This window comes from Ostrea edulis, chromosome 8 (genome assembly GCF_947568905.1).
Source record: "Ostrea edulis chromosome 8, xbOstEdul1.1, whole genome shotgun sequence".
Lineage (NCBI taxonomy): Eukaryota > Metazoa > Mollusca > Bivalvia > Ostreida > Ostreidae > Ostrea > Ostrea edulis.
In genome coordinates this window covers 48,917,778-48,942,740 of record NC_079171.1, presented here as the reverse complement: position 1 = coordinate 48,942,740, position 24,963 = coordinate 48,917,778, and the positions used below count along the sequence as shown (strand labels likewise).

At 36.6% G+C, this 24,963-nt stretch overlaps 1 protein-coding gene and 1 long non-coding RNA gene across 2 annotated transcripts in view; one reads left to right on the top strand and one right to left on the bottom strand.

Moving 5' to 3' along the window:
- The window catches only part of LOC130049156 (coadhesin-like), a 29,040-nt gene extending 17,087 nt beyond the window's left edge, over positions 1-11,953 (top strand). The window contains exons 6-12 of the mRNA XM_056146367.1: positions 150-290; positions 2,754-2,894; positions 7,589-7,738; positions 8,541-8,711; positions 11,257-11,427; positions 11,551-11,721; positions 11,820-11,953. Coding sequence (XP_056002342.1) covers positions 150-290; positions 2,754-2,894; positions 7,589-7,738; positions 8,541-8,711; positions 11,257-11,427; positions 11,551-11,721; positions 11,820-11,863 — 989 coding nt within the window. The 3' untranslated portion in view covers positions 11,864-11,953. The remainder of the gene's footprint in view (positions 1-149; positions 291-2,753; positions 2,895-7,588; positions 7,739-8,540; positions 8,712-11,256; positions 11,428-11,550; positions 11,722-11,819) is intronic.
- Positions 1,933-2,881, bottom strand: LOC130049157 (uncharacterized). Its single transcript, XR_008797661.1, has 3 exons — positions 2,748-2,881; positions 2,291-2,401; positions 1,933-2,085 (listed from the first exon to the last, which is right to left on the bottom strand). It is a non-coding gene; the product is annotated as an uncharacterized LOC130049157 (long non-coding RNA).
- Positions 11,954-24,963: the final 13,010 nt, after the last annotated feature.

Genomic DNA, 24,963 nt, shown 5'->3' with positions numbered 1-24,963 from the left:
TAGACACGTTGTAAGAACTTAATTGGCAGTTAGATGTGATCATACTATACTAAAATAGTTTAATAAAAACCCAAATACAATACTTTTGTTTTGATTAGATATTTGATGGGAAACACTGTGAATCTGTTCTTTGTATTCCCAATTAATAGCATGTCTGCCTGGCTTTCATGGAAAGAACTGTGGACAGAATTGCAGTGAGAACTGTAAAGTGACAAACCGCTGTAACAGATTTACAGGGGAGTGTGACGGGGGCTGTAAACCAGGATGGAGGATACCAACATGTCAGGAAGGTATATGGGATTAAAAAAATACAGAAGCATATATAAAAAAAGGTGATGATTAGTTTTATTGGGCGATGATTAGTTTTATTGTTGGAAAACATTAATGAACAGTGATAGTATGTTTGATAATAAGGGAATATTAGGTGTCTTCTCCGTATATGGTCCCTCTGTCTGTCAGGCAGTCTGTCTGGTTTCCCAAACTTTTCTCCATTTTCCTTCGATAATTCGGGAGAGGTTCTCTAAGTTGCTAGAACGTATAACCAATCTCTTTGTATATTTATACAATGAAGTATGTTCAAATCTCAGATTATCATACTTGCGAGGATCCATTTGAAACTTGCAGTGTCGTTTGAGAGTGGCAAATTACAGATTAATTTCGAATTTCGTAACATTTGATCGGCATGTGTGAAAAACAATTAATTACCATTTGTTACGTTGCGTAATTAGTAACACAAACAGGGTTCGGTGATCCTTTGTAAGTAACTAAATTTTAGATAAGAATGTTATATCGGTGTGTTGTTTTGTGTTGCATCTGCATGATTATTTTTTCTACACATTTTTTCTGGAAAAACCGTGACCCAAATCAAACACATATGTCTTCCAAAAGTTGATGCTTTTTTAACTCCATCGACACTAGGCAAACGGAACGTCGCACGATGACGGGGTTCAGAAGCCCTTGGTTGTTTTCATACTGATATTAATCAACCCCCAAATTTACTTTGTGACATCTGAATAAGACTATTTCATTTCTGATAAAAATCTACATGTGTCAACTGAATGAACAACAAAACGTCAAGCTTATTCGATACTGGTGAACATGCACCATTGGTAACAATACTTTAGGTCATAGTTCAAGGTCAAAAATATTAAATGTACATTCTCTAGAAGTACATCCGTCAATTGATGGGGCGCCGGTATGGAACGAATAATTAATACCCCAATATACATTTTTTTAATATAATTATAGTATGTATGTGATATTCAGGATATATTACATGTTTATGGGTTAAATTTCAACGTTATAGAGTTCTGTATAAGACTATTTAATCCCTGATAAAAAAAAAAATAGATGTGTCAATTTTATCAACAGTGAATCCTAAGGTTGCTCCGATACTGGTAAATCCTGACAATTAATGGGGAGTCGGGTTAGTCTCCAACTTCAGTTCGCGTAATTAATATCCAAAGAGCTACTGTACATGTATTATTATGTGCCAGGTGTTGGTGTCACACTTTAAGGTAAAACTAAAATCCTGGCTATATCTATTGAGCAAGGGGGTGTGTAGGGTTTTGACACATCTTAAATAGATTCCTTTTTACAAGGCCTTTCATTTGGTATTTTGCCCTAGTGACGTTAAGTTATGAACAACGAATTTTCAAACGCTTGGCTATATATTTTGAACCAAAGGTAAAACTTTTGTATTTATCATGTAGATTCATCATGACCAAATCTGTCATTTGGTATCAAGGTTTTTTAATTTGTGCTATGCATTTTGAATCATTTAGGATCCCAATCTGTGACCATGTTTGTGAAAAAATCAATATCTATTTAATTCCATTCGTGTTATCTATCTTATACCCAAAATGGTGCCGCATTGTACATGCTTGTTTACTATGGTCTCAAACGAGGACAATTCGCCTTCAGAAGCCCATGTGTTAATTTTCAGATTTTATTACGATGGCAACCAATTTTCAAAAATAATGTATATAGTTCTTCAAAGTACACATGTGAAAGATTTTAAAGGTTCATCATGACATCTGCTGCTAGCCTGGAAATGGGTCGAGATACACCCAGGCACTTGCCATCCTGGAATTAAAATATCAGCAAAAGTGAGGAAAATATATCAATTTTCAACCCCTCCTAATTAAAAAAAAAAATCCCAGAATAATGACAGATATCAACTTTCAGCAAAAATCCTAACCTTTCCAACAAAGCCAAATTTGCAATAGGGTCCTTGATTCCTTTTCGAGATGTTTTACATCAAAGATGCAGCATGCTCTTTTCAACTTACCGTTTCAAGTGAAAGTAGAATTGTCCGCCTAGAAGTCAAACTCTCAGACATCTCAGTCACAGTTTCAAATCCCATAAAAAGGCACTGGATCAATGTAGAATTATCACCTCCCTATATTAATACAGATATCAATAACAATGAAACTATTTAAATTCTATAAAATACTATTTTAACATATTTACATTTTAACCCTGGTCACTTTAGCTTCGTATTGGCAATTCAACAGGTATATTGAGACTTATACTGACTGAGTAGAACTGATAATCAATTGATAATAAATTTCCTTTCAGTGAACAAAAAAAAAGGGAAATTCATTAAGATATGGCTAGTGGAAGTAATCTTACAAAAACACACGCATTCAGATTTATAACATTGATTATAATCCTTGATGTAAAACATATTTTCAACAATATATTCTACCCACACGAGAACCATGGATATTTTAACGATGAATTACCTTCAGTATGCCCCAGAGGATATTTCGGTATCAACTGTCAGGACAGCTGTACCTTGTACTGTGGTAGAAATGGTAGTTGTGACCGGATCACTGGTATATGTGACGATGGCTGTATGGAAGATTGGAGCGGGCCTCTCTGTGGCACAGGTAACAAAATATACAAAACTCTCTTATAATCCCATCTTAAATCTATGGTATGTGACGACAGCTGTACGGAAGGGGACAGCTGGTACAGGTTTTTAAAGTTGGCGATTTTTTTCACCTTGCTATGAGGTGTTGTAGAAGGTTTTAACGCATCTAATCCTCTTGTCAGTGTGGAAATGTTCCTAAAGTTGATCTCTGCATTTATGTGTGAATTCTGGGGAAAAATCGAAATGATGGATAATAACCCTTCAAAATCAAGCCGTCAGTTCCTTAAACTTAAATTTGCTATAACAAAGGAATAGATGCCGTCAACATAATCAAACTTATTCGTCATATAAAGTTCAGTCTTGTATTCAAGCAGAAGTTAAAGTCTACACTTTGTAAATCCTACAATTCTAATTTAGCACCCAGATTGTATTTGAACTAAAATCTCGGTACATTGATATAGACCACCATATTGTACTGAATCAACCAACGTGTTCTTGTTCTTCTTTCCCGGTAGTCCCGCTAGACGTGTCAGTACTGGTGATGTTGATACATAGTCCCGCTAGACGTGTCATTACTGGTGATGTTGATACATAGTCCCGCTAGACGTGTCATCACTGGTGATGTTGATACATAGTCCCGCTAGACGTGTCATCACTGGTGATGTTGATACATAGTCCCGCTAGACGTGTCATCACTGGTGATGTTGATACATAGTCCCGCTAGACGTGTCATTACTGGTGATGTTGATACATAGTCCCGCTAGACGTGTCATTACTGGTGATGTTGATACATAGTCCTGCTAGACGTATCAGTACTGGTGATGTTGATACATAGTCCCGCTAGACGTGTCATCACTGGTGATGTTGATACATAGTCCCGCTAGACGTGTCAGTACTGGTGATGTTGATACATAGTCCCGCTAGACGTGTCATTACTGGTGATGTTGATACATAGTCCCGCTAGACGTGTCATCACTGGTGATGTTGATACATAGTCCCGCTAGACGTGTCATTGCTGGTGATGTTGATACATAGTTCCGCTAGACGTGTCATTGCTGGTGATGTTGATACATAGTTCCGCTAGACGTGTCAGTACTGGTGATGTTGATACATAGTCCCGCTAGACGTGTCATTACTGGTGATGTTGATGCATAGTCCCGCTAGACGTGTCAGTACTGGTGATGTTGATACATAGTCCCGCTAGACGTGTCAGTACTGGTGATGTTGATACATAGCCCCGCCAGACGTGTCATTACTGGTGATATTGATACATAGTCCCGCTAGACGTGTCAGTACTGGTGATGTTGATACATATCCCGCTAGACGTGTCATTACTGGTGATGTTGATACATAGTCCCGCTAGACGTGTCATTACTGGTGATGTTGATACATAGTCCCGCTAGACGTGTCATTGCTGGTGATGTTGATACATAGTCCCGCTAGACGTGTCATTGCTGGTGATGTTGATACATAGTCCCGCTAGACGTGTCATTGCTGGTGATGTTGATACATAGTCCCGCTAGACGTGTCATTACTGGTGATGTTGATACATAGTCCCGCTAGACGTGTCATTGCTGGTGATGTTGATACATAGTCCCGCTAGACGTGTCATTACTGGTGATGTTGATACATAGTCCCGCTAGACGTGTCATTGCTGGTGATGTTGATACATAGTCCCGCTAGACCTGTCATTGCTGGTGATGTTGATACATAGTCCCGCTAGACGTGTCATTGCTGGTGATGTTGATACATAGTCCCGCTAGACGTGTCATTGCTGGTGATGTTGATACATAGTCCCGCTAGACGTGTCATTACTGGTGATGTTGATACATAGTCCCGCTAGACGTGTCATTGCTGGTGATGTTGATACATAGTCCCGCTAGACGTGTCATTACTGGTGATGTTGATACATAGTCCCGCTAGACGTGTCATTGCTGGTGGTGTTGATACATAGTCCCACTAGACCTGTCATTGCTGGTGATGTTGATACATAGTCCCGCTAGACGTGTCATTGCTGGTGATGTTGATACATAGTCCCGCTAGACGTGTCATTACTGGTGATGTTGATACATAGTCCCGCTAGACGTGTCATTGCTGGTGATGTTGATACATAGTCCCGCTAGACGTGTCGGTACTGATGATGTTAATACATAGTCCCGCTAGACGTGTCATTACTGGTGATGTTGATACATAGTCCCGCTAGACGTGTCATTGCTGGTGATGTTGATTCATAGTCCCGCTAGACGTGTCATTGCTGGTGATGTTGATACATAGTCCCGCTAGACGTGTCATTACTGGTGATGTTGATACATAGTCCCGCTAGACGTGTCATCACTGGTGATGTTGATGCATAGTCCCGCTAGACGTGTCAGTACTGGTGATGTTGATACATAGTCCCGCTAGACGTGTCAGTACTGGTGATGTTGATACATAGCCCCGCCAGACGTGTCATTACTGGTGATATTGATACATAGTCCCGCTAGACGTGTCAGTACTGGTGATGTTGATACATATCCCGCTAGACGTGTCATTACTGGTGATGTTGATACATAGTCCCGCTAGACGTGTCATTACTGGTGATGTTGATACATAGTCCCGCTAGACGTGTCATTGCTGGTGATGTTGATACATAGTCCCGCTAGACGTGTCATTGCTGGTGATGTTGATACATAGTCCCGCTAGACGTGTCATTGCTGGTGATGTTGATACATAGTCCCGCTAGACGTGTCATTACTGGTGATGTTGATACATAGTCCCGCTAGACGTGTCATTGCTGGTGATGTTGATACATAGTCCCGCTAGACGTGTCATTACTGGTGATGTTGATACATAGTCCCGCTAGACGTGTCATTGCTGGTGATGTTGATACATAGTCCCGCTAGACCTGTCATTGCTGGTGATGTTGATACATAGTCCCGCTAGACGTGTCATTGCTGGTGATGTTGATACATAGTCCCGCTAGACGTGTCATTGCTGGTGATGTTGATACATAGTCCCGCTAGACGTGTCATTACTGGTGATGTTGATACATAGTCCCGCTAGACGTGTCATTGCTGGTGATGTTGATACATAGTCCCGCTAGACGTGTCATTACTGGTGATGTTGATACATAGTCCCGCTAGACGTGTCATTGCTGGTGGTGTTGATACATAGTCCCACTAGACCTGTCATTGCTGGTGATGTTGATACATAGTCCCGCTAGACGTGTCATTGCTGGTGATGTTGATACATAGTCCCGCTAGACGTGTCATTACTGGTGATGTTGATACATAGTCCCGCTAGACGTGTCATTGCTGGTGATGTTGATACATAGTCCCGCTAGACGTGTCGGTACTGATGATGTTAATACATAGTCCCGCTAGACGTGTCATTACTGGTGATGTTGATACATAGTCCCGCTAGACGTGTCATTGCTGGTGATGTTGATTCATAGTCCCGCTAGACGTGTCATTGCTGGTGATGTTGATACATAGTCCCGCTAGACGTGTCATTACTGGTGATGTTGATACATAGTCCCGCTAGACGTGTCATTGCTGGTGATGTTGATACATAGTCCTGCTAGACGTGTCATTACTGGTGATGTGATACATAGTCCCGCTAGACGTGTCAGTACTGGTGATGTTGATACATAGTCCCGCTAGACGTGTCAGTACTGGTGATGTTGATCCATAGTCCCGCTAGACGTGTCATTACTGGTGATGTTGATATGGTTGAAAATGAAAACCTGCTATGACTTATTTTAGAAAGTCCTAATTTCATACAATCTCGATGATTCAATTAGATGATGGGCTACATATAAAAAGAACTCGATACCTTATCAGTAAGGATAATAAGCATAAGGGGAATATCAAGAATATAAAACATGTCAGCTAGCAAATGAGCAAGGGGGCACAATTCGTGCCTAAGGAAATTCTAACAGACTATTGGAAGACCTGATCACCGAAGACTATGAATATAGCCATGCAAACTCCAGCATCCTTTGAATATCAACTTCAGAGTACTTCTGCATAGAGTCAGTGGTGTTGAGCAAAGTAATCTTTTGAATGACTGATCACTTGATATGAACACTTCTGTGTTCCAGTTTAATTGAAAAGCAACTGTCCATCGCGTTGAAAAGTCTAGTATGTAATATATCGTGAGGAAAGGTCGTATAAAATGTTGAAAAGTCATACGTTTTGATATTGTTGATTTGGAAAAGGTTCCTCAATTTTATCTTAGAATCCACTTTTGATTTACAACATTTCTGCCATACATGATATGATACAATACGTTTTAAGTTCCTCCTTCAAAACTCTTTAATGTTTTCATGAAGATGAAATACAAGGACTTGGTAAACACTGACTGAATCCAGCATTGTATCTTTGTAAGAGATTTGATGGAGTTAAGGAATCCAAAGTAGGTACAGTATATCATATGTGTTCGTCCCATTGACTGAGATAGTGAATGTGTTTAAATCTCAAACAGACTCCACATCAGTTCAAAATGATATTGTTACGAGGTGTTCGAGTAAATGGACTACAGGTGCAGTACTGGTAAAGCAGAAACTGTTTTGCTATTTACACAACGGTTGTGTAAGATGAAATTCAACAAACGGTTTTCAAGGGTAGTGCATATACCATCGACAATACATATTCTTGTTCCAATGACGCAATTCATTCATTAAATTCATCTTGTTTCAGCTTTATATTGGCTTAAGTTCTTTTATTACAGCACCTAAAATTTCTGATTGGAGTCACTGGACAGGATGTAGCGCCACATGTGGGGGTAATGGCGTTCGACACAGATTTAGGACCTGTACAGGCGTCTGCACACATATTGCTTTGAATCAATCAGGGAATTGTGGTGTTCAACAATGCCCTAGTATGTACGGGTTGATCAATTTCTCACTTTCTGCTTCTTCCTTGCAACGTCATCAATTTTACATTGGAGTTTAAAACGTTGGTTGGTTGCATATTGTTAAACATCAGGCTGGCAATATACGTGTTGAAATATTCCACATATTGTGTGAATTTAAGTTTGGTTATATCGTGACCCTTTGGTGCTAGATTGGGGCCACAGTCCGGGGTCAACATTTTTCCTCAGAATAAAGATTGAAAAAATAGAATCTTTAAAAAATCATAAAAGCTGATCCTATGGGGATCCAGGTTAGAGTGAATCTTCAGTATCCCTTACTTGTCGAAAGAGATGACTTAATGGGGCGGATCTTTTGAATGATACCGCAAAAAATGCTGAGGCTCCGTGTCACAGCAGGTATGTCGCCATCACGATTCCTCCCTGCTGAAAGGCTATGAACACCGAACCATGACATATCCATATGAGTGAAAGATGCTCGAACGGGATGTTAAACAATATTCAACCAAGCAAAACAGCTGAGCAGCCACAAGATCAAGGCGACCCTGATGAGCGATGTGGTCCATCGGCTTCTTGTTTACACTATGGCATTTCATTAATTTGAAAATACTCTTTTAATTTGACCCTTTTCAGTTTTGATTTGTAATATTTTGACATCTCGAATATAAAGAAATTGATAAAACAAGTCATACAAAATATTACACATTTGAATAAATATCTTCTTTTTACAGTATTCAAATCTCGCAAATAAATCTCCATCTCATCCAATATTATATATTAACATTGCAGTTGTGTGTGTCAATAATTTCAGTTGACGGATCATGGGGCGCGTGGGGAGGATACAGCTCATGCGACAAGTCCTGTGGAGGCGGCTGGAAACTAAGATTCAGGAAGTGTAACAGACGCTCCCCTTCCCACGGAGGTCAGCCTTGTTATGGTGATTCGATGCAGGCTACAGGATGCGCGATGATCCATTGTCCAAGTAAGAGTCTACCATTGTAATTTTATATTTGAATTGCAGGAAGTCGAAGTGCTAAATCTCCTCACCACCCACCCCCTAAAGTCAAAACACGCATTTTCCTATACCCTGCCAATTCTACTGTCATTCTTCCTTGAAATCAGTCTTATAGTACATTGCATTCACAATCTAATGTGTGATTACATACATACGTCAATTCCCCTTATACATACATGCATTTCACCGAAATTACTAAGAATCACGTAAATCGCAAATCACTAATCAATGTCTATTTTTCTCTTATCCATCCCCTATTGGAGCAATATGTTGCAGATCAGTTAAAACTGCATTCCAAAACATCACTCATACAAACTTAGAAACGTGATCTCGTGACCATGAACTGGAAGTTTGACCTACTTTTAATAAAGAATCAGATCACCTTTGACGTGGTGACTTTGAACTCGGATGCTGATCTATTTTTATGAAAACGTAACACATTAAACAAATTCGGAACTATGTTATAGATTTTTTAAATTCAAAACCTTGTGACACAATGTGTGATCTTTTGACGTTAGGATTTGATCTACTTTTTAAAAATATCGACCTATTAAAAATTAAAAATGTAAAGCATTCAAGGTAAGACGTTTATATTTTGTATATTTATTTTTTATTATAGGATTAAAAATTCTTTTGGAAGAATTTATCGATGTGTAAACTCCGGACATTTTACTCAGAAACTGAATAAAAGTGCGAAGCACTTTTATGTTAAGTTTGTGAGTAAAATGTCCGGAGTTTACACATCGATAAATTCTTCAAAAAGAATGTTTGATTCTTATAATTCCAATTCATTCACTCTATTAACAATTGCAAAAATTTGAATAGTTTCCCCGCACTATGTTGTTTGTTTTCAGGCGTGTATGAATACATCGCATTTTCGGATTTATTGACGTGTAAACTCTTGTTCAGCTTTATTTTTGTCCAATCAAAACAATTGTAATAAATAAGATTGGAATTATATCAGGATATCATTATTCTGTGAAGTTTAACCTTGTAACCTTAACTTGGAGTTGGACTAACTTTTTAAAAAAAATGACCTAAGCTGCCACAGGTAGATATTTTATATTTATAATGTAGATTGCTGGTGGCAAGACATTTCATTTTATAATATCATGAGTTTTAACCTTAGAATTTACCCTAAACATAAATTGTTAAATAATCTTTGAAATTAATCAAGATAACCTTTCATATTTTGTATGTATGTTCTTTATTACAAGATCCTGTAATGCAATCATGTTTTAAATATCGACTATGACCCTGACCTAATCCACATCTCCTACACTAATTACGGTAAAGTTTTCATATTTTGAATCTATATTCTTCATGGCACGATCGTGTTAAATCTGGTGTTTGACCATGAAGTACGACCCACAAGGGCGGGTGATTTTCACCTATGACAGGAGAGAAATTCAGACCAGTGTGGAAGATTTCTGACCTATGAATTTAAATTCCACATCAAATATACATTACTTACCTCCTCATATTTTAATAAAATTATATATGTTCACCGTATCTGGGTTGCTTATTTTACAAAACGTCACCTCCTAACTCTAACTGCCATTTTGAGAAACGCACTAAAGACCCGGAATACTTGAAACTTTAAAGAAGTTGATAATGGGTAAAAATAATCAAAATGAAATAAATAAAAAAAATAAAACAAGGAAGACAAAAAATAATGTTAAATTTCCTTCTCCAGGTGCAATATCACAGAGGTAATGTTTTGATGCATTTTAAGTTATTTTAGATTTTAATTCATCGGGTATTTAGTGCATTCATTAAAATGACAGATTTTGTCAACATTTGATGCTACTGAGGAAAAAATTAGCCGTGTAACGTTTACGCGCGAAGAACATTATTCAAGAATGAGGAAATAAGTAGCGTGTATTTGATGTTAAATTTTAATTTAAATCTTTCACACTAAATGTCATAGTAAATCAAATAGTTGAAATTGGGAGAATGTTATGTTTAGAACCTGTGGGATGTAAGTAGTTAAAACATTAATATATGCAAAGAGACCGGTGAATTACGCATACTACACTTAGTTTCTGATTCTTAAGGAATTTTAAGCGAGTGAGTAGTTGTGTTTTTATTTAGGGTCAGAGTTAGCCCCCCTTCCATATTTATGGTATGCCATAGTTCGGGCCCAAACGGGCTTAGCCCCTGTGGTATGACCAGAATCTTATCCTGTAGAGGATATGTTAGCTATAGTGGTGTTGATGTATCTCTGTGTTACGTTAATTTGCTTTCAGTTACGTGTATGTTGTGATTCATTGAGCTAGGTGGGGTACACATTATGTGGTCGAAGTTTAATGGAAATTACGATCGATGCAATCTTTTAAAAATCACAAAAGCTGAACAATAGCAGGACTCGGATGAACGATGTGGCCCATGGGCCTGTTGGGTTTTTACCGTTCACTTGAATTTCTAAATATATTGAATAAATAATATTTATCCTTTGGTTTCATTAAATCAGTATCATAATTGTTACTATTCCTGAGTTATTTATATGTAGTTGACGGCGGTTGGTCGACATGGTCAGACTTCGGTCAATGTAGTGAAACTTGTGGCCAAGGCGTCCAGATCAAGTCGCGTACCTGCTCCAATCCACGCCCACGTTACGGAGGACGAGGTTGTGTTGGGCCGAATAATGCTTCAAAATCCTGTCAACGTGGAGAATGTCCAGGTTTAATTTATATCTACTAACAAATTACAACTTTCATGCAGAAGTTTATGAAAACTAGTAAATACAAACAAAATGCCATTTAGCTATGTAGACTCTATCAATCATCATGCAACTTTTATTCAGTGAATGGAAACTGGGGATCATGGGGTCACTTCCATCCATGTGACATGTCCTGTGGTGGTGGACTACAGTTACGACTGAGGGAATGTAATGATCCTCCGCCATCTCACGGGGGACTCCCCTGCCCAGGTCAATCTGTTCACGCCGTACCGTGTAACACTGACCAATGCCCAGGTAATTAATTCACATCGCACTAACATCATCTCTCGTTCGGTATATTTCAAGTTCGGTATTTATTTGCAAGTAATATTTTCACTTTTTTTAAATTTCAGATCAAATGAATGCTACTCTGTCATCAAATGATTTATTTGGTTGAAAGGAGCATTGATATATAAACAGATAAATAAAATGTATGTTGTAGATCAGGTAAACTATTGGAATTTTGAATGTAATAAAAGAGCCTGTTTAATCATTTTGCTGTATTTTACCTAACTATAAATACATTATACATGACCAGTAAGGTACGAGTGTTAACAGCTAACTTACCCGTTGTGAATTCTAAGAGAGCATTCAACCAAGCGGCAATGAAGTGTCAAAACACACTTAGATGAGATTAATGTATTACATGTTACATCTACATATGGCAACCTTACGTCTCTTCCAGAATTTTTTACTCGTATTGTGAACAGATATAGGTGAAGTACAAACAAATTTACACCAGTACTTTTTTGTAATTTTTGTAGCCGGCTGTAGAAATCTTAACGATAAATACAGAATATCGGAACCATTATTTCGTCTCAAATTCGGTCGCGGTTTTTATATTTAGATTACCCAACAAGATCACGTTTTCTGCGTTAACTTTGGGCAACTTGCAGTAGACAAGCACTTAGTTATTTATAATTAGTATCAGATATAGTGAGTTTAGCGTCTTTTTTGAAAGTTGAGGGGTGGAGAGCAAACGGAGAAAAAATGGGCAGTTAAATTGGTAGAACAAGAGGTACTGTGAGCAATGCTCACTAAGAATACCCCCCCCCCCCCGTTATCCCAATCTCTCAAAGGGTGTTGTTAATAGGCATAAAATACCTCTTTTTTGAGTGTAAAAATATAATATGCCTTTGTAGAAGAAAATGGAAGATATAGTCCGATTACAAATCCATGGTATAAACCTATAATTTTGACCTTGAGATCAAAGGTTAAGGTCATAAAGAGGTCATGAATGTACAGGACACATAGTCTTATGGTGATACATCCATGTCTTATGGTATGACTATGTCAAAACCCTATAATCAATTTTGACCTTGAGGTCAAAGTTCAAGGTCATATAGAAGTAATGAAGGTACCTGACACATCGTCTCATGGTGATACACGTATGTGTCAAATATAGTATGCCTATGTCAAAGAACAAAGAAGTCATGACCCTGACACGATTCCATTGTAAAAACGTTTAATTTTGATCTTGAGGTCAAGGTCATATGAAGGTCATGAAGGTACATGACACATCGTCTCATGGTGATACACTCATGTGTCAAATATGGTATGCCTATGTCAAAGAACAAAGAAGTTATGGCCCGGACACGAATCAATTGTAAAAAACATTTAATTTTGACCTTAAGGTCAAGTGTCAAGGTCAAATAAAGATCATGAAGGTACCCGACACATCTTCTCATGGTGATCCACCTGTCTACCAAATATGGTATGCATATGTCAAAGAACAAAGAAGTTATGGCCCGAACACGAATCTGGAAACAGACAGACGGACAGACAGACAGAGTGATTCCTATATAACCCCCCCCCCTCCCAGAATTTCGTTCTAGGGGTATAAAAATCTTAGCTCAAACCCCAAAATGGTAAACTGAAAAGGGGGAGGGTAAATGTTGTTGTAGGTACTCTCTGGAGATGAATGCATACATTAATTGTGATCATTTGCATCCTTTCATATTGGTTGGCTGTTTTAATGTCTCGAAAAAATAGATTTCATAAAGTAAATAGCCACATACATGCATAAATAAAATTCATTTTGTTTTTGTTTTCACTGTATCAACTTCTTTTTTATATCCGCTACCAAACTTCAGAGATTTAATCCAATAACTCATGCTTTTGGTACTAGGGTATTCACTTGCAACAATCTGAAAAATAACTTTCCAACCAGGCAGATATTTTGTATCAGAAACAAGTCGTCTTTAGCGATCATGAAGGACAAGGAACGTTATTGGCTATATACCGCCGATATTCTTTTTTCCATTTTTTCAACTTTCATACTATGCTTAAAGGCCGGGAGTAACCTAGAAAAATTTACACCCCTACAGCAATTAAGCATATATGACAAGATGGCAGGGCTTAGCAGTGTTATCAGAAGAAGCAGCAGTCGGATGCTTGACTCTATACGTGCTCTGTAGCAGACGATATTTTGAACAGAGAGACTGACATGATTTAGGTGGCAGGGGACAGTTTCTTTGGTTTTGAAACATGTGGATAGGGGGTATACACCAAAGTCAGATTATGACAGACTAATGAAAAATCATATTTCCCTTTTATGTCAATACTTGTATTTCATATTAGTGTAGTTAATAAATTATGACCCTAAATTACATGTAATCTATAAATACTGGTGCTGGTGCACAAAACATGATCTGAGCAGGTTCCCCTTTTTTGCTTTGATTTTCCCTCATTTGGGCTAATCCGCACCACCCCCACACCATCACAGTACCAAACATGGGGATTTAGACACTGTGCACAATCAAGAACCCTATCTGCCCTTCTCAAAAATCTACCTCTCATATGGGGCCATCCACCTTCCCTCACAGCTACAGACCTTTTGCTAGACCCTGCATGTTTTCACCGGAATTTCTTCAGCAACTGACCACGTGTCTTAGTTTCGTATTTGCACCCATCTATATGCTAGGAATCATGGTGACACCTACATGTTGTATATCAACATTTTTACTAAGCACTCAGCTACATTTGACATGCATCCTAAAATTATTGTATACATTTTTACACATGTAATATCACTTCAAATACGGGGTAATTCCATTTTTTGAAAAAGTTGACCGGGCCTATAGTGCGAAACTGTCCCCTGCTACCTTATCAAAATGAATTTTTCCTGCATTTGTCTTCCACTCTGCTCGATCTGTGAGGCACTGGAAGGACATGTTTTTACTTTAACAAAACTTCACCCTAGGAACTTCAAAATGAATTCATCATTGTTTTATCCATGTCTTTTAAAACATGTACTTTTTTATAATATACACAGATATTGGTATATATGATATACTAATACTTGTGATTTTCCTCATGGTACCTTTCAATTATGAGAAGAATTTGGGGGGAAATTGTAGCTGTACAATGGAGGACATGTGCATTGAAAGATTATTAAGAAACACTCTGTCCATTATGATATTTGGAGACCTACTATATGTGATTGTCTCTTTTGACATTGTAATATTCACACGTAAAAGTCCAGATTGAGAGTAATTTTAGAGTGATGGTTGATTAATTGAACATTTGTCATCATTGGTGAGAGACAATGGGAGTTACACAACTAGCCTAGGAGATTGTTGCTTAATCAGACAAACACCATGCTTGACATTATTCGAGAAAAGGTACCTGTAATCCTGCAAAACTCTGAAACAGCGATCAGACTGAACAGTCCTAATGAGTTATTTTTATAAAGTTAACCAATTTTTTAAAGGAATGTGATTATATATAATTAAAAAATAAAATCTGGATTTACCTATGATATATGAGTAAGTACTTTTTTTTCCCACGTAATACAGTGATTTGATTATATGTTTTCTTTGGTACAATCCCCCTTATCTAGAACTAGCCAAACATGCTCGTGTAATATGTGAGTCAACATCCGGTGTAAACAATAACAAATGATAATCACACCCGCAAACTGCCAATCTCTAGTTTGAAATACAAATGTAGCCCTGCTTCAGGTTTTTTATGCCAAAATTAAAACTTCATGAGAATTTATATCTAAAAAAGATAAGGCCAATATATGCATATTTATGAGGGGAACAAGCATATCCATTTTAAAATTTCACTACAACAGCTTAATCTTTATTTTTGCAAAATAAGTGCTGCAATCTGAATGTGACCAGAAAATTCATATATTCCACCTTTTTCACTGATTGGCTGCTTTATACCCAATTGCCGGCCTTTAATTATTCTTTTCATTTACACAACAAGGATGTTCTTCTAATCCCACTTCCATGAAAATGACGTAATATTTTATTATTACGTCATGAATATACGCTAAAGATGAGTTGTTTAGCGGAACCTGTTGATTTGAAATAAATTATGAATAAACTTTAGCAAAAACAAATACTTCTGCATGCAACAACCAGATTTATATTTTGCATGTTTAATTATCCATTAATATTCTTCTTTCATTATCGATATGGTATCGGTTGTTGGCTGCAAACAATATGAATTTTAAAAAAAAATGAATGCGAAATCGGCTGTTTTCGATACGCATAGTCAATATTTTGCATGTTATAGAACTGAAGAAAAGAAAAACTTTTTCATGTGTAGCAGGTCTGACGTTCGTATAGTCTGTACTTCGCGTTGTGTTTGTTTTATTTTATTTTGATAGTGGCGACTTCGAAACGACCCAACTACACTATGATTTTAAACATGAAAATAAATAGAAATGAAAATAAGAGAAATAACACTTTACGAATTTATTACCAGTATGAATGTGACAAAGACAAACTCCTTAAGCCTAGAACTTAGCCTAGAAACTATCAAGAAATCTCCCAACCCAAAGGTAATATAATAATTTAGTAAGTAAAAAGGGCAAAGTAGACGAACAAAACGTAATACCAAAATAGGAATAATGGAAGGAGAAGAGTAGCTAGCAAGGCCAGCTGTCTCGACGAATAGTAAGCTGCATGGCGTAATATAGCAAATTAAACAATAGAAGCTGTCATTAAAGTTATTGGCTAAAAGATAAAGTGGACGTGGTCAAATACAACGGGTGAATAATTTACATCGGGATCGAAATACAGAAATAAAAATAAAACCCAAACTACCACACATGCAACAACCAGATTTATATTTTACATGGTTAATTATCCATTGATATTCTTCTTTTATTATCATTATGGTGTCGGTTTTTGGTTGCAAACAATATGAATTTTAAAAAAGAATGAATGCAGATATCGGCTATTTTCGATACGCAAAGTCAATATTTTGCATGTTATAGAACTGAAAAATAATAATACTTTTGCATTCAAAAAACCAGATTTATATTTTGCGTGTTTAATTATCCATTAGTATTCTTCTTTCATTATCAATATGGTGTCGCTTGTTGACTGCAAACAATATGAATTTTAAAAAAAGAATGAATGCGGAAATCGGCCGTTTTCGTTACGCAAAGTCAATATTTTGCATGTTATAGAACTGAAGCAAACTGTTCCATCATTTAACCTCATAAACTTTTACTTACTTTGCGATTTAATAAATAAATGTACATGTATGTCCAGTCAAACAATTAATGCTTTACCTAGTTTGCCATGAAAATCTGCACCTAATAAATGCAGACGATATCTGCCTCTCGAGTCACGGAGGCGGATAAAAAATCCACCACATGATGAATGGATATTATTCTACTTTCGTTTTTAAAGGTCACGGGAATATATTTGGACGTCCTGTCTTTTCAAATAAGATTATTTAAGAATAAATTGATTTTTAAAAACAATAATAAAATCAAAGACACGCATAGACCTTTAATAACTCGAATTTATTTTCTTTTTACAAAATTCGGACCAAAATTCGTTCATTTTCGGCAAAAATGGGTACTGATACGTTATATCTCAAGAGCTAGATAGTTGGGATGTCTGTTACATTTTTCGATAAATTCTAAACTATCTTTAATACAAATATATCAAATATAATGCATAAAACTTGTTGCTAATGATATTGACGTGTTTGTGCGGTTTTTTTTTAAGCAGTTTTCTTACATCAATTTTAACGTACATGCATGTGTGTATATATGATGCATGTTGAAATTAGATACCTGTATGCTACATTAGTAATTAGATATTGATTCCAAATGTTCTTAAAACGGTTTAAATTAAAAATAAAATAACAGCAAATCATTATGTATGTCTTCCAGCGAGATGTGGTTTCTTTAAAACGTTGAAAACCTGTGATCGATTTGAAACTTCGACCATTGTTGTGGCAGATTTTTTTTCTATATCGCATATGATTGATTGATTGAATATTGTTTAACGCCCCTCTTGAGAATATTTCATTCCTGGAGACCTCACCACTGCCAGTGAAGGGCTACACAATTTAGGCCTATCTTCGGCGCTTGTGGCCATTGAGCAGGGAGGAATCTTTATCGTGTCACACCTGCTGTGACACGAGACCTCAGTTTTTGCGGTCTCATCCGAAGGACCGCCCCATTTAATCGCCTCAAACCCGGATCCCCACGGGATCATATATATATATATATATATATATATATATTTATATATATATATATATATATATATATATATATATATATATATATATATATATATAATAGGTGCATATTTACAGGTACACATATATAGCAAAGGTAATTGGGCAGGATGTACATGTGTATATATAATACATGTATAGATATAAATATTCAGACACCGTAGTATTGAGGAGGGGTTGCCCCTCCACTTTAGGGGTGGGTGGGTGGGGGTGATGTCGACCATTTCCTTGCTATGAGAACAACTTGACCAGCCTAATAATGATACTTCAACTTTTATCAATCTTATAAAATATATAATATATGTGTTGTGATGATTGTTACTAAAAGTTTATATTAGTATTGACGTATGCCCCCTCCATGATTAGGAAAACTGGAGTATAACCGTAAGTAGCTGCAATAATGTAGCCCTATCCAATTTTTTTTTTATTCTGACGTTTTCGGGATAGGGCTACAATTCCATAGGATCTCCGTAATGGTGCAAAATAATTTTAAAGATAACCGATAATAAACTCTGTGTATTAGTCCCAAATGTTGTTTACACCAAAAGGAGTACAAACTTTGTGCTCGGGCATGTCTAATAAAGGTGTTTTTCATTAAATATAATGTACAGCATGCAAAATTCTTCGTCTGCTCCGCCATGCTTGTTATCGCGAGATCTCGTAGGTGGATCTAATGAAAAGCCTAAACATTGACAATCAGCGCGAAAATGTAGTTACTCGAGCCACTTCGACAAAGAAAGGAAAATGATATTGTTGCAGAAAGAATTTACACTCTGCTGTTCGGCTTTTAACTTGATATTAAATTCAAACCTTTTCAATACCGACGAAATAGTTTTCGCCTCCATACTTGTCCATTGATGTAAATACTACCTTATATGGCATATGCAAATGACTTGACAACCGGAAGTTGAAACTTCAGTACATCAAACATGGCGCACAAATATGAATCGAGAAATTGGAATTTATCGAAATTGCTGAAAACGGTAGAATAGAGCCTCACAAATCTAAAGTTGCAGGTTGTAAATTTATATATTGACTAAGAAACTTAGAATATCATTTTATTTACGTAAAGAAAGTCAGGAAATGTTTAGAATGAGCGCAAATGTTGCGGGAGTGAATCACTCCCGCATTTGCACCATTACAGAGATCCTAAGGAGTTGTAGCCCTCTCCCTAAAAAAAAAAAAAAAAAAAAAAAATCAGAGAGGGCTACATTATTGCAGCTAAACCGTAAGGTGATGTAGATAACTCTCTCTCTCTCTCTCTCTCTCTCTCTCTCTCTCTCTCTCTCTCTCTCTCTCTCTCTCTCAAGGTGTTTTGGATAGGCCTGGCCCGCACATTGAAAAACGAAAATACATGCATGATAATTATTAAATTCATTTTTAAAAAAGGTATGTTGTAGTTACATATACTGTCCCTTGGAAACAGACACGTAGCATCATTTATCGGGGGGTGGTGGGGTGGTGGGGTGGTGGGGGGAGTCGAAGGATAAGTTGGTAGTTAATTAGCAAATGAAATAAAAAACCTTCTGCCTGATCTTCGAATTCTTAAATCGTCGGAGGGGAGGGGGTATCCTTCGCTACATGGCTTCAATTCATAATCTTAAGCCTATTTTTTTCTCATTCAACACTACTATCAAGAATATGGGGAGGGGGGGTAGGGGGGTCACTCAATATATCCTTATTCGCATATGAAAATAAGTGTCTGGGAAAAGCAGTTAAATATACCACATTGTCTATACATGTACTCAAACAACTTCCCAGAGTCCGCTCTAGATTTAGACTGAATACATACAATGACATGCCCACTGACTGATGTAATTTTCATTTATCAAAGATGAACACTATACGGAGAGAGAGAGAGAGAGAGAGAGAGAGAGAGAGAGAGAGAGAGATAGAGAGAGAGAGTTGGAACTACTCTTTGTTGACCATTTAGGGGAATGTAAAGATGTAAGCATGGACGCATTTTTGTGAGGTTTTTTAAATACATTTGCTATATGAAATATACCATCTGAAGTTACATGCATATTACTTGATGTGTTTTGCTGTACCCAAGAAAATGATATCCCATTCATGCAACATAAATACATGTATATTACAATTGTATTTTGTAAATACCCACAGCATATTTTATTCGTATGTACTGTAACATGTATATTACATACACATGTAAGTAGACCTGTTATATAGTCCTTAGTGTACATGATATAACAAGTAATTTTATCCGACTCAATCGACGTTTTTAATCGAAGTGTTTATATTTATGACCAAAAAAAAAAAAAAAAAAAAAAAAATACAGGAAAAAGAAAATTCAAGAGCCATTTTATTTTCCGTATTTCAATTGAATAGGAGGACATCAGTACCTTCGAAAATATGATTGCGTTCTACTGAACAATTTTTGACAAATACACGCATTATTTTCCTCACTCTAATTAACACAAGATGTTTCCGCAAAATATCTATGACCACGATAAAGTTACATGTAAATGAATAATGTATTTTCCATAGCATGTCAGTTTTCAATAGTCTTTGATCTCAATGAGTATTTTTATATAAAAAGTTAAAATTGTAACTTTTAGAAAAATATTCTAAAAGAATCAGGGGACTGTAAATCCTATAAGGTCGATGACGTCGTTCCGAAAAAGCGACCGTCGGAAGATAGCGTCAGAGTTAACAATGTAATATTGTAACGTTATTTTCTCAATAAATGGTACATGTTATATATGAATGAAACGAGAAAATTATCACCTTTCTACCTGCAAAATATGATCGGTTTTTGAAGCGCGGCCAATTTTGGTCAATAACGCTCCTAGTTCTTTGTATGTACAAGAGTTGCCCAAGTGATGCATAATTTTCGTAACTCTTTTTCTGAAGAGTTCCAAAATTTTCTAGTATTCCCCACCATATACATTACCATTTACGAAACTTCGGATGTGACACGAAGGGTTATGGAACTTCCAGTGTTGATTTTTCCTCAGCTGTATTTGTGAATGAATTCTTTCGTGTCAAGCTGAATGTGGCGTATCTCAACTTCAGTGGTGCGTGGAGAAGGGAAATATGTCAGAGGCGCCCCTGCTTTAATTGAATGTTGCTGTAAACGGACTGAATTTTTCTATGACCGGGCATCTTCATTATCTTATTTGAAGATTTTGGTTATTTTTGCTATTTTTTGTACTAAATGCTCCGTGCGCAGTTTGTGAGTTTTTTTGTTTTTTTTTGGTGAGACCAATATACCTGCTATATTTGCCATCTGGTTGTCTTTAAATCTGTTGATTTATGATTGACATTGCGTACTGCTGAGTATGCGTTGCAAAATAAAATAGGGCCTCCGGTTTGAATAGTTATGAGGTTGTTTTTGTCTTAATCGTTGTAAATACATGTAGCGACAGGAAATCGGTCGGGGGTGGGGGTGGTGGGCAGAGTGTTAGGTTTTAAGGCAAGAACATTTCTGGGATTTACTCATTGTTTTGTTTTTAATTGTCGTTCATTAAATGTTAAGTATTTAAACTGGTAGTATAAGTTTGTAACAAATTGTCTCCCTACGATCGTGTACATGTGTTCATTGGATCCCCTGTCTGGAATACATGGTAAAGATGAACAAATTACAAATGTTAATTAAGAATTATTGATTCGTGTTTTACGCAATATATAAGCTTCATGGTAGTAAGGAACAGTTTCGCTCGAAAGTATTGGTAATATTTAATTTAAGATAGATGAGTCCTATATTTGAAGTGCCATTTGGTAAAGGATTACATACATGTGTTAGAAATGAACGGAATATTTCATTATACATTGTGATTGTGGAAGAGTGCATATTGAAAAAAGAAAAGATATGCATCATGAAGGTGTTAACATTACGCCTAGCATATGCATGGGGACAAATACTGAAGAAATTCATGTTAAAACATATAGGGTCCAGCAAAAATACTGTAACTCTGAGGGGATTTGAATGGCCCCAGATTTAAAGTATAATTGAATTGGTTCTTCATTGTACACAGTGTATAAATCCCCTGGTATGGCACTCCAATGGGGTGTGGATTTAGTCGAGATTAGAGAAAATCTAGGCAAGAAGTGGGCACATGCCCACCAGCTCATAACACACCAGCATTTATGAATCACTTGTAATTTATAGTCATAACCTACCAAGTGTATATAAAATAAAAGAGACATGTATATGAATTTTCAATAGCCTGTCATAACCACACGTTGATTGATGCCCCCCCCCCCCCCCCCCCCCCCCCGACCTTTTGTTCCGAACACACATTTCGTTTTTATTTCTGTCACAATATGAAGAAAAAGCTGAAATTACGGTAATAAATTCTATTATTATGATAATACAATAATGTGATATGTGCTTTCCTAACAGATTGTGTTTTCTTTTCATATAGAAAGATAGTCTTTTTATAAACATAGACAAATCTTGGAAAATAGCCTCCGCACCAGCGGTCATGAATGCCCAGTCTGATTAAAACTACCCCACCCCTTCTCATCGTACACTAAATCTGACCTATTCTTACACTCGCGCGTCAGGTAAGGTCATACCAATAATGGAGGCGCGGGGGGGGGGGGGGGGGGTTATCAGACTGATTAGTGCCGGGGCAGGACGTATTAAATTATGTCAGATATGTTCAGCTCTTAATAAACAATTGGGTGTTATACACTTGGTTTAGATATCATAGAATATAAATATTTTCTTTTATGAAACGACAAATTATGGCATCAAATCGCGGTTAATATATCAATCGTGAATTTGTCATAACATGACATAACCACGAACGTTCTTTTTTTCTAGTCGGCCTATGTGGCTACATCAACTTACATGTTTATACTGAATGTATGATCGTTTGGGTCATCCTGCAACATGAGATCCAGTGCATCTTCTTCATCTGTCATCAGGTCGTTTGAAGATGTAAAATACATTACAAGCGTTCGCGTTGAAACGGAAACCCGTGTGTTGCCCGTTGACACTTTCAGAAAACCCCGTGGCCGCGATCCGGATCACAGAAAAAGTACCTGTATATAAAATAAGCAAACTGGTTTTTTGTTTTCTTTGTTTGGCAAAAAAAAAAAGACTACTATTCCGAACAAATATTACATAACGTTTATATCCGAATTATTATTTTTTAATTCACTCTACTGATGTCACATTCTCATTAGGTGTTTTATGGAGTTACAAGTAGGTGGTGTAACTGTTATTCACCAATAATGGTTTTATACTTTTTTTAAAAGCAGAGATTACCTGGCTGATTCTTCCATACATATGTGTATATTGTTTTAGTGTATCAAAAAGTATTGAATTACCAATATAGGGCATACAAATAGTTTTCATTACTTTATTGTGCGACGCGCGACGATCGCTTTCAGCGACGACGCTTTGTCTCTAATATCAAAGAAAACCATCAGCATGCCCGAATTTCATTTTATCGTAATATAAAAACTACCAAGAATTATAACACGAATAAGGGCCCATCAAAAAGAATATTTCCTCTATTTTTACAGACTGTATTTACTTTTCCCTATTTTCATACATGGATATCGGTAAAACGCCGATCTGTTTAAATATTGAGAAATAAAACCGTAAGCAAGCGTACATGTTCAAACAATGATATTTTCTTATAACTTTACCAGGCATTAAACTAATTTTATATGTTCTAAAGCAGGGAATAAATGCCTTTCAAAAATATACAAAAAATAATGCATTCATATGGAAAATTAAAAAAAATCGTATGAGAGGGAAAATGGCCTTGCGACAAAGCATTCCTTCATATTTAGACGATGCCATCTTTCACTTTAAACGCTTGTATAATTTAATTCCTTCATATACTTAACTGATTTTTACCTTGTTAAAAAATGGAGAAAATTTCCAAAAATATGATATATAGATCATATATCTTATGACCGTAGTTCCAAAGATTTAGAGGCAGTCCTTTTGCGTTGGCCTGTTTTCACGCGTCACCGGTCAAATTGACCGGTACAGTAGAGAAGGGGTAATCAAAATCATCAGCATATATCTTGATTGGTGCTATTTCGTATTTGCTAGATTTGATAATCTGTGCCCTCAGGGTGGGTTTGGCTGTATTCAACGACGAAGTGAAGGTGCAGAGTGGGTATTTATCAAGTATTATTAGTCTTTTTTGTACACATTTAATATATTTTAAGTCATGTTTCAAGAGTGTCTATCATGTCTTTTCAAATAGATTGAAGGTAAGAACTCACGGGCATTTTCGGGCATGATAGAAAATACTTCTATGTGTTTTCTAGATATCCTTTCTGAAAATGATCTTGAAAACAGACAATTTTGGAGACCAACAAAAATGGATCAGATATGCTGATAGAGTGATATAAAACTGTCGCTGTGTCTTTTTAATTTGTTTTAAAATGATGGATTGCTGGGTAATCAAACCGGAACACAAGATAGTGAGTACACATCTTATACTATTTTCGTGAAATGTTAGTGATGGAGCATAACAGATACCTCAGACATAGAGATATATAGAGAACGATAGCAAAAGTACACCTTTAATTGATTTATATCGTTCTATCAGCATGTCTGTTCTCTTGTTTCTATTGGTCGCCCAAGTCGCCCTTTTTGTGTTTTTGTTTTAATAATCAATGCTCCATAACTGACACACCGTATTCAGAAAGCGCAATGCCCTTCCTTTATTGTTACCAATGGTTGATAATTGTTGGTTTAATAATTATAAATACTATAACACGGTTACCAAACCATGACACTTGGGCTATGTTCTTTTGTTCTAAACATTGTTTTAACCAACAACATTTGATAAAGAAAATACATCATATTAATATTTCAGTTTCAATCATGGATTCCTGGTCCCTCAATAACCTCGCGATGGATATATGGGTCACAATTTGATATGGGCGCCCTATACATGGTGGCTCCGTTAACAAAATTGATTGAGAAATTACAATTTGAATTGCACATTTATCAGGACAGTGGTGTAATCAACAAATGTGATGACCAGGTTTCATGGAAATCAT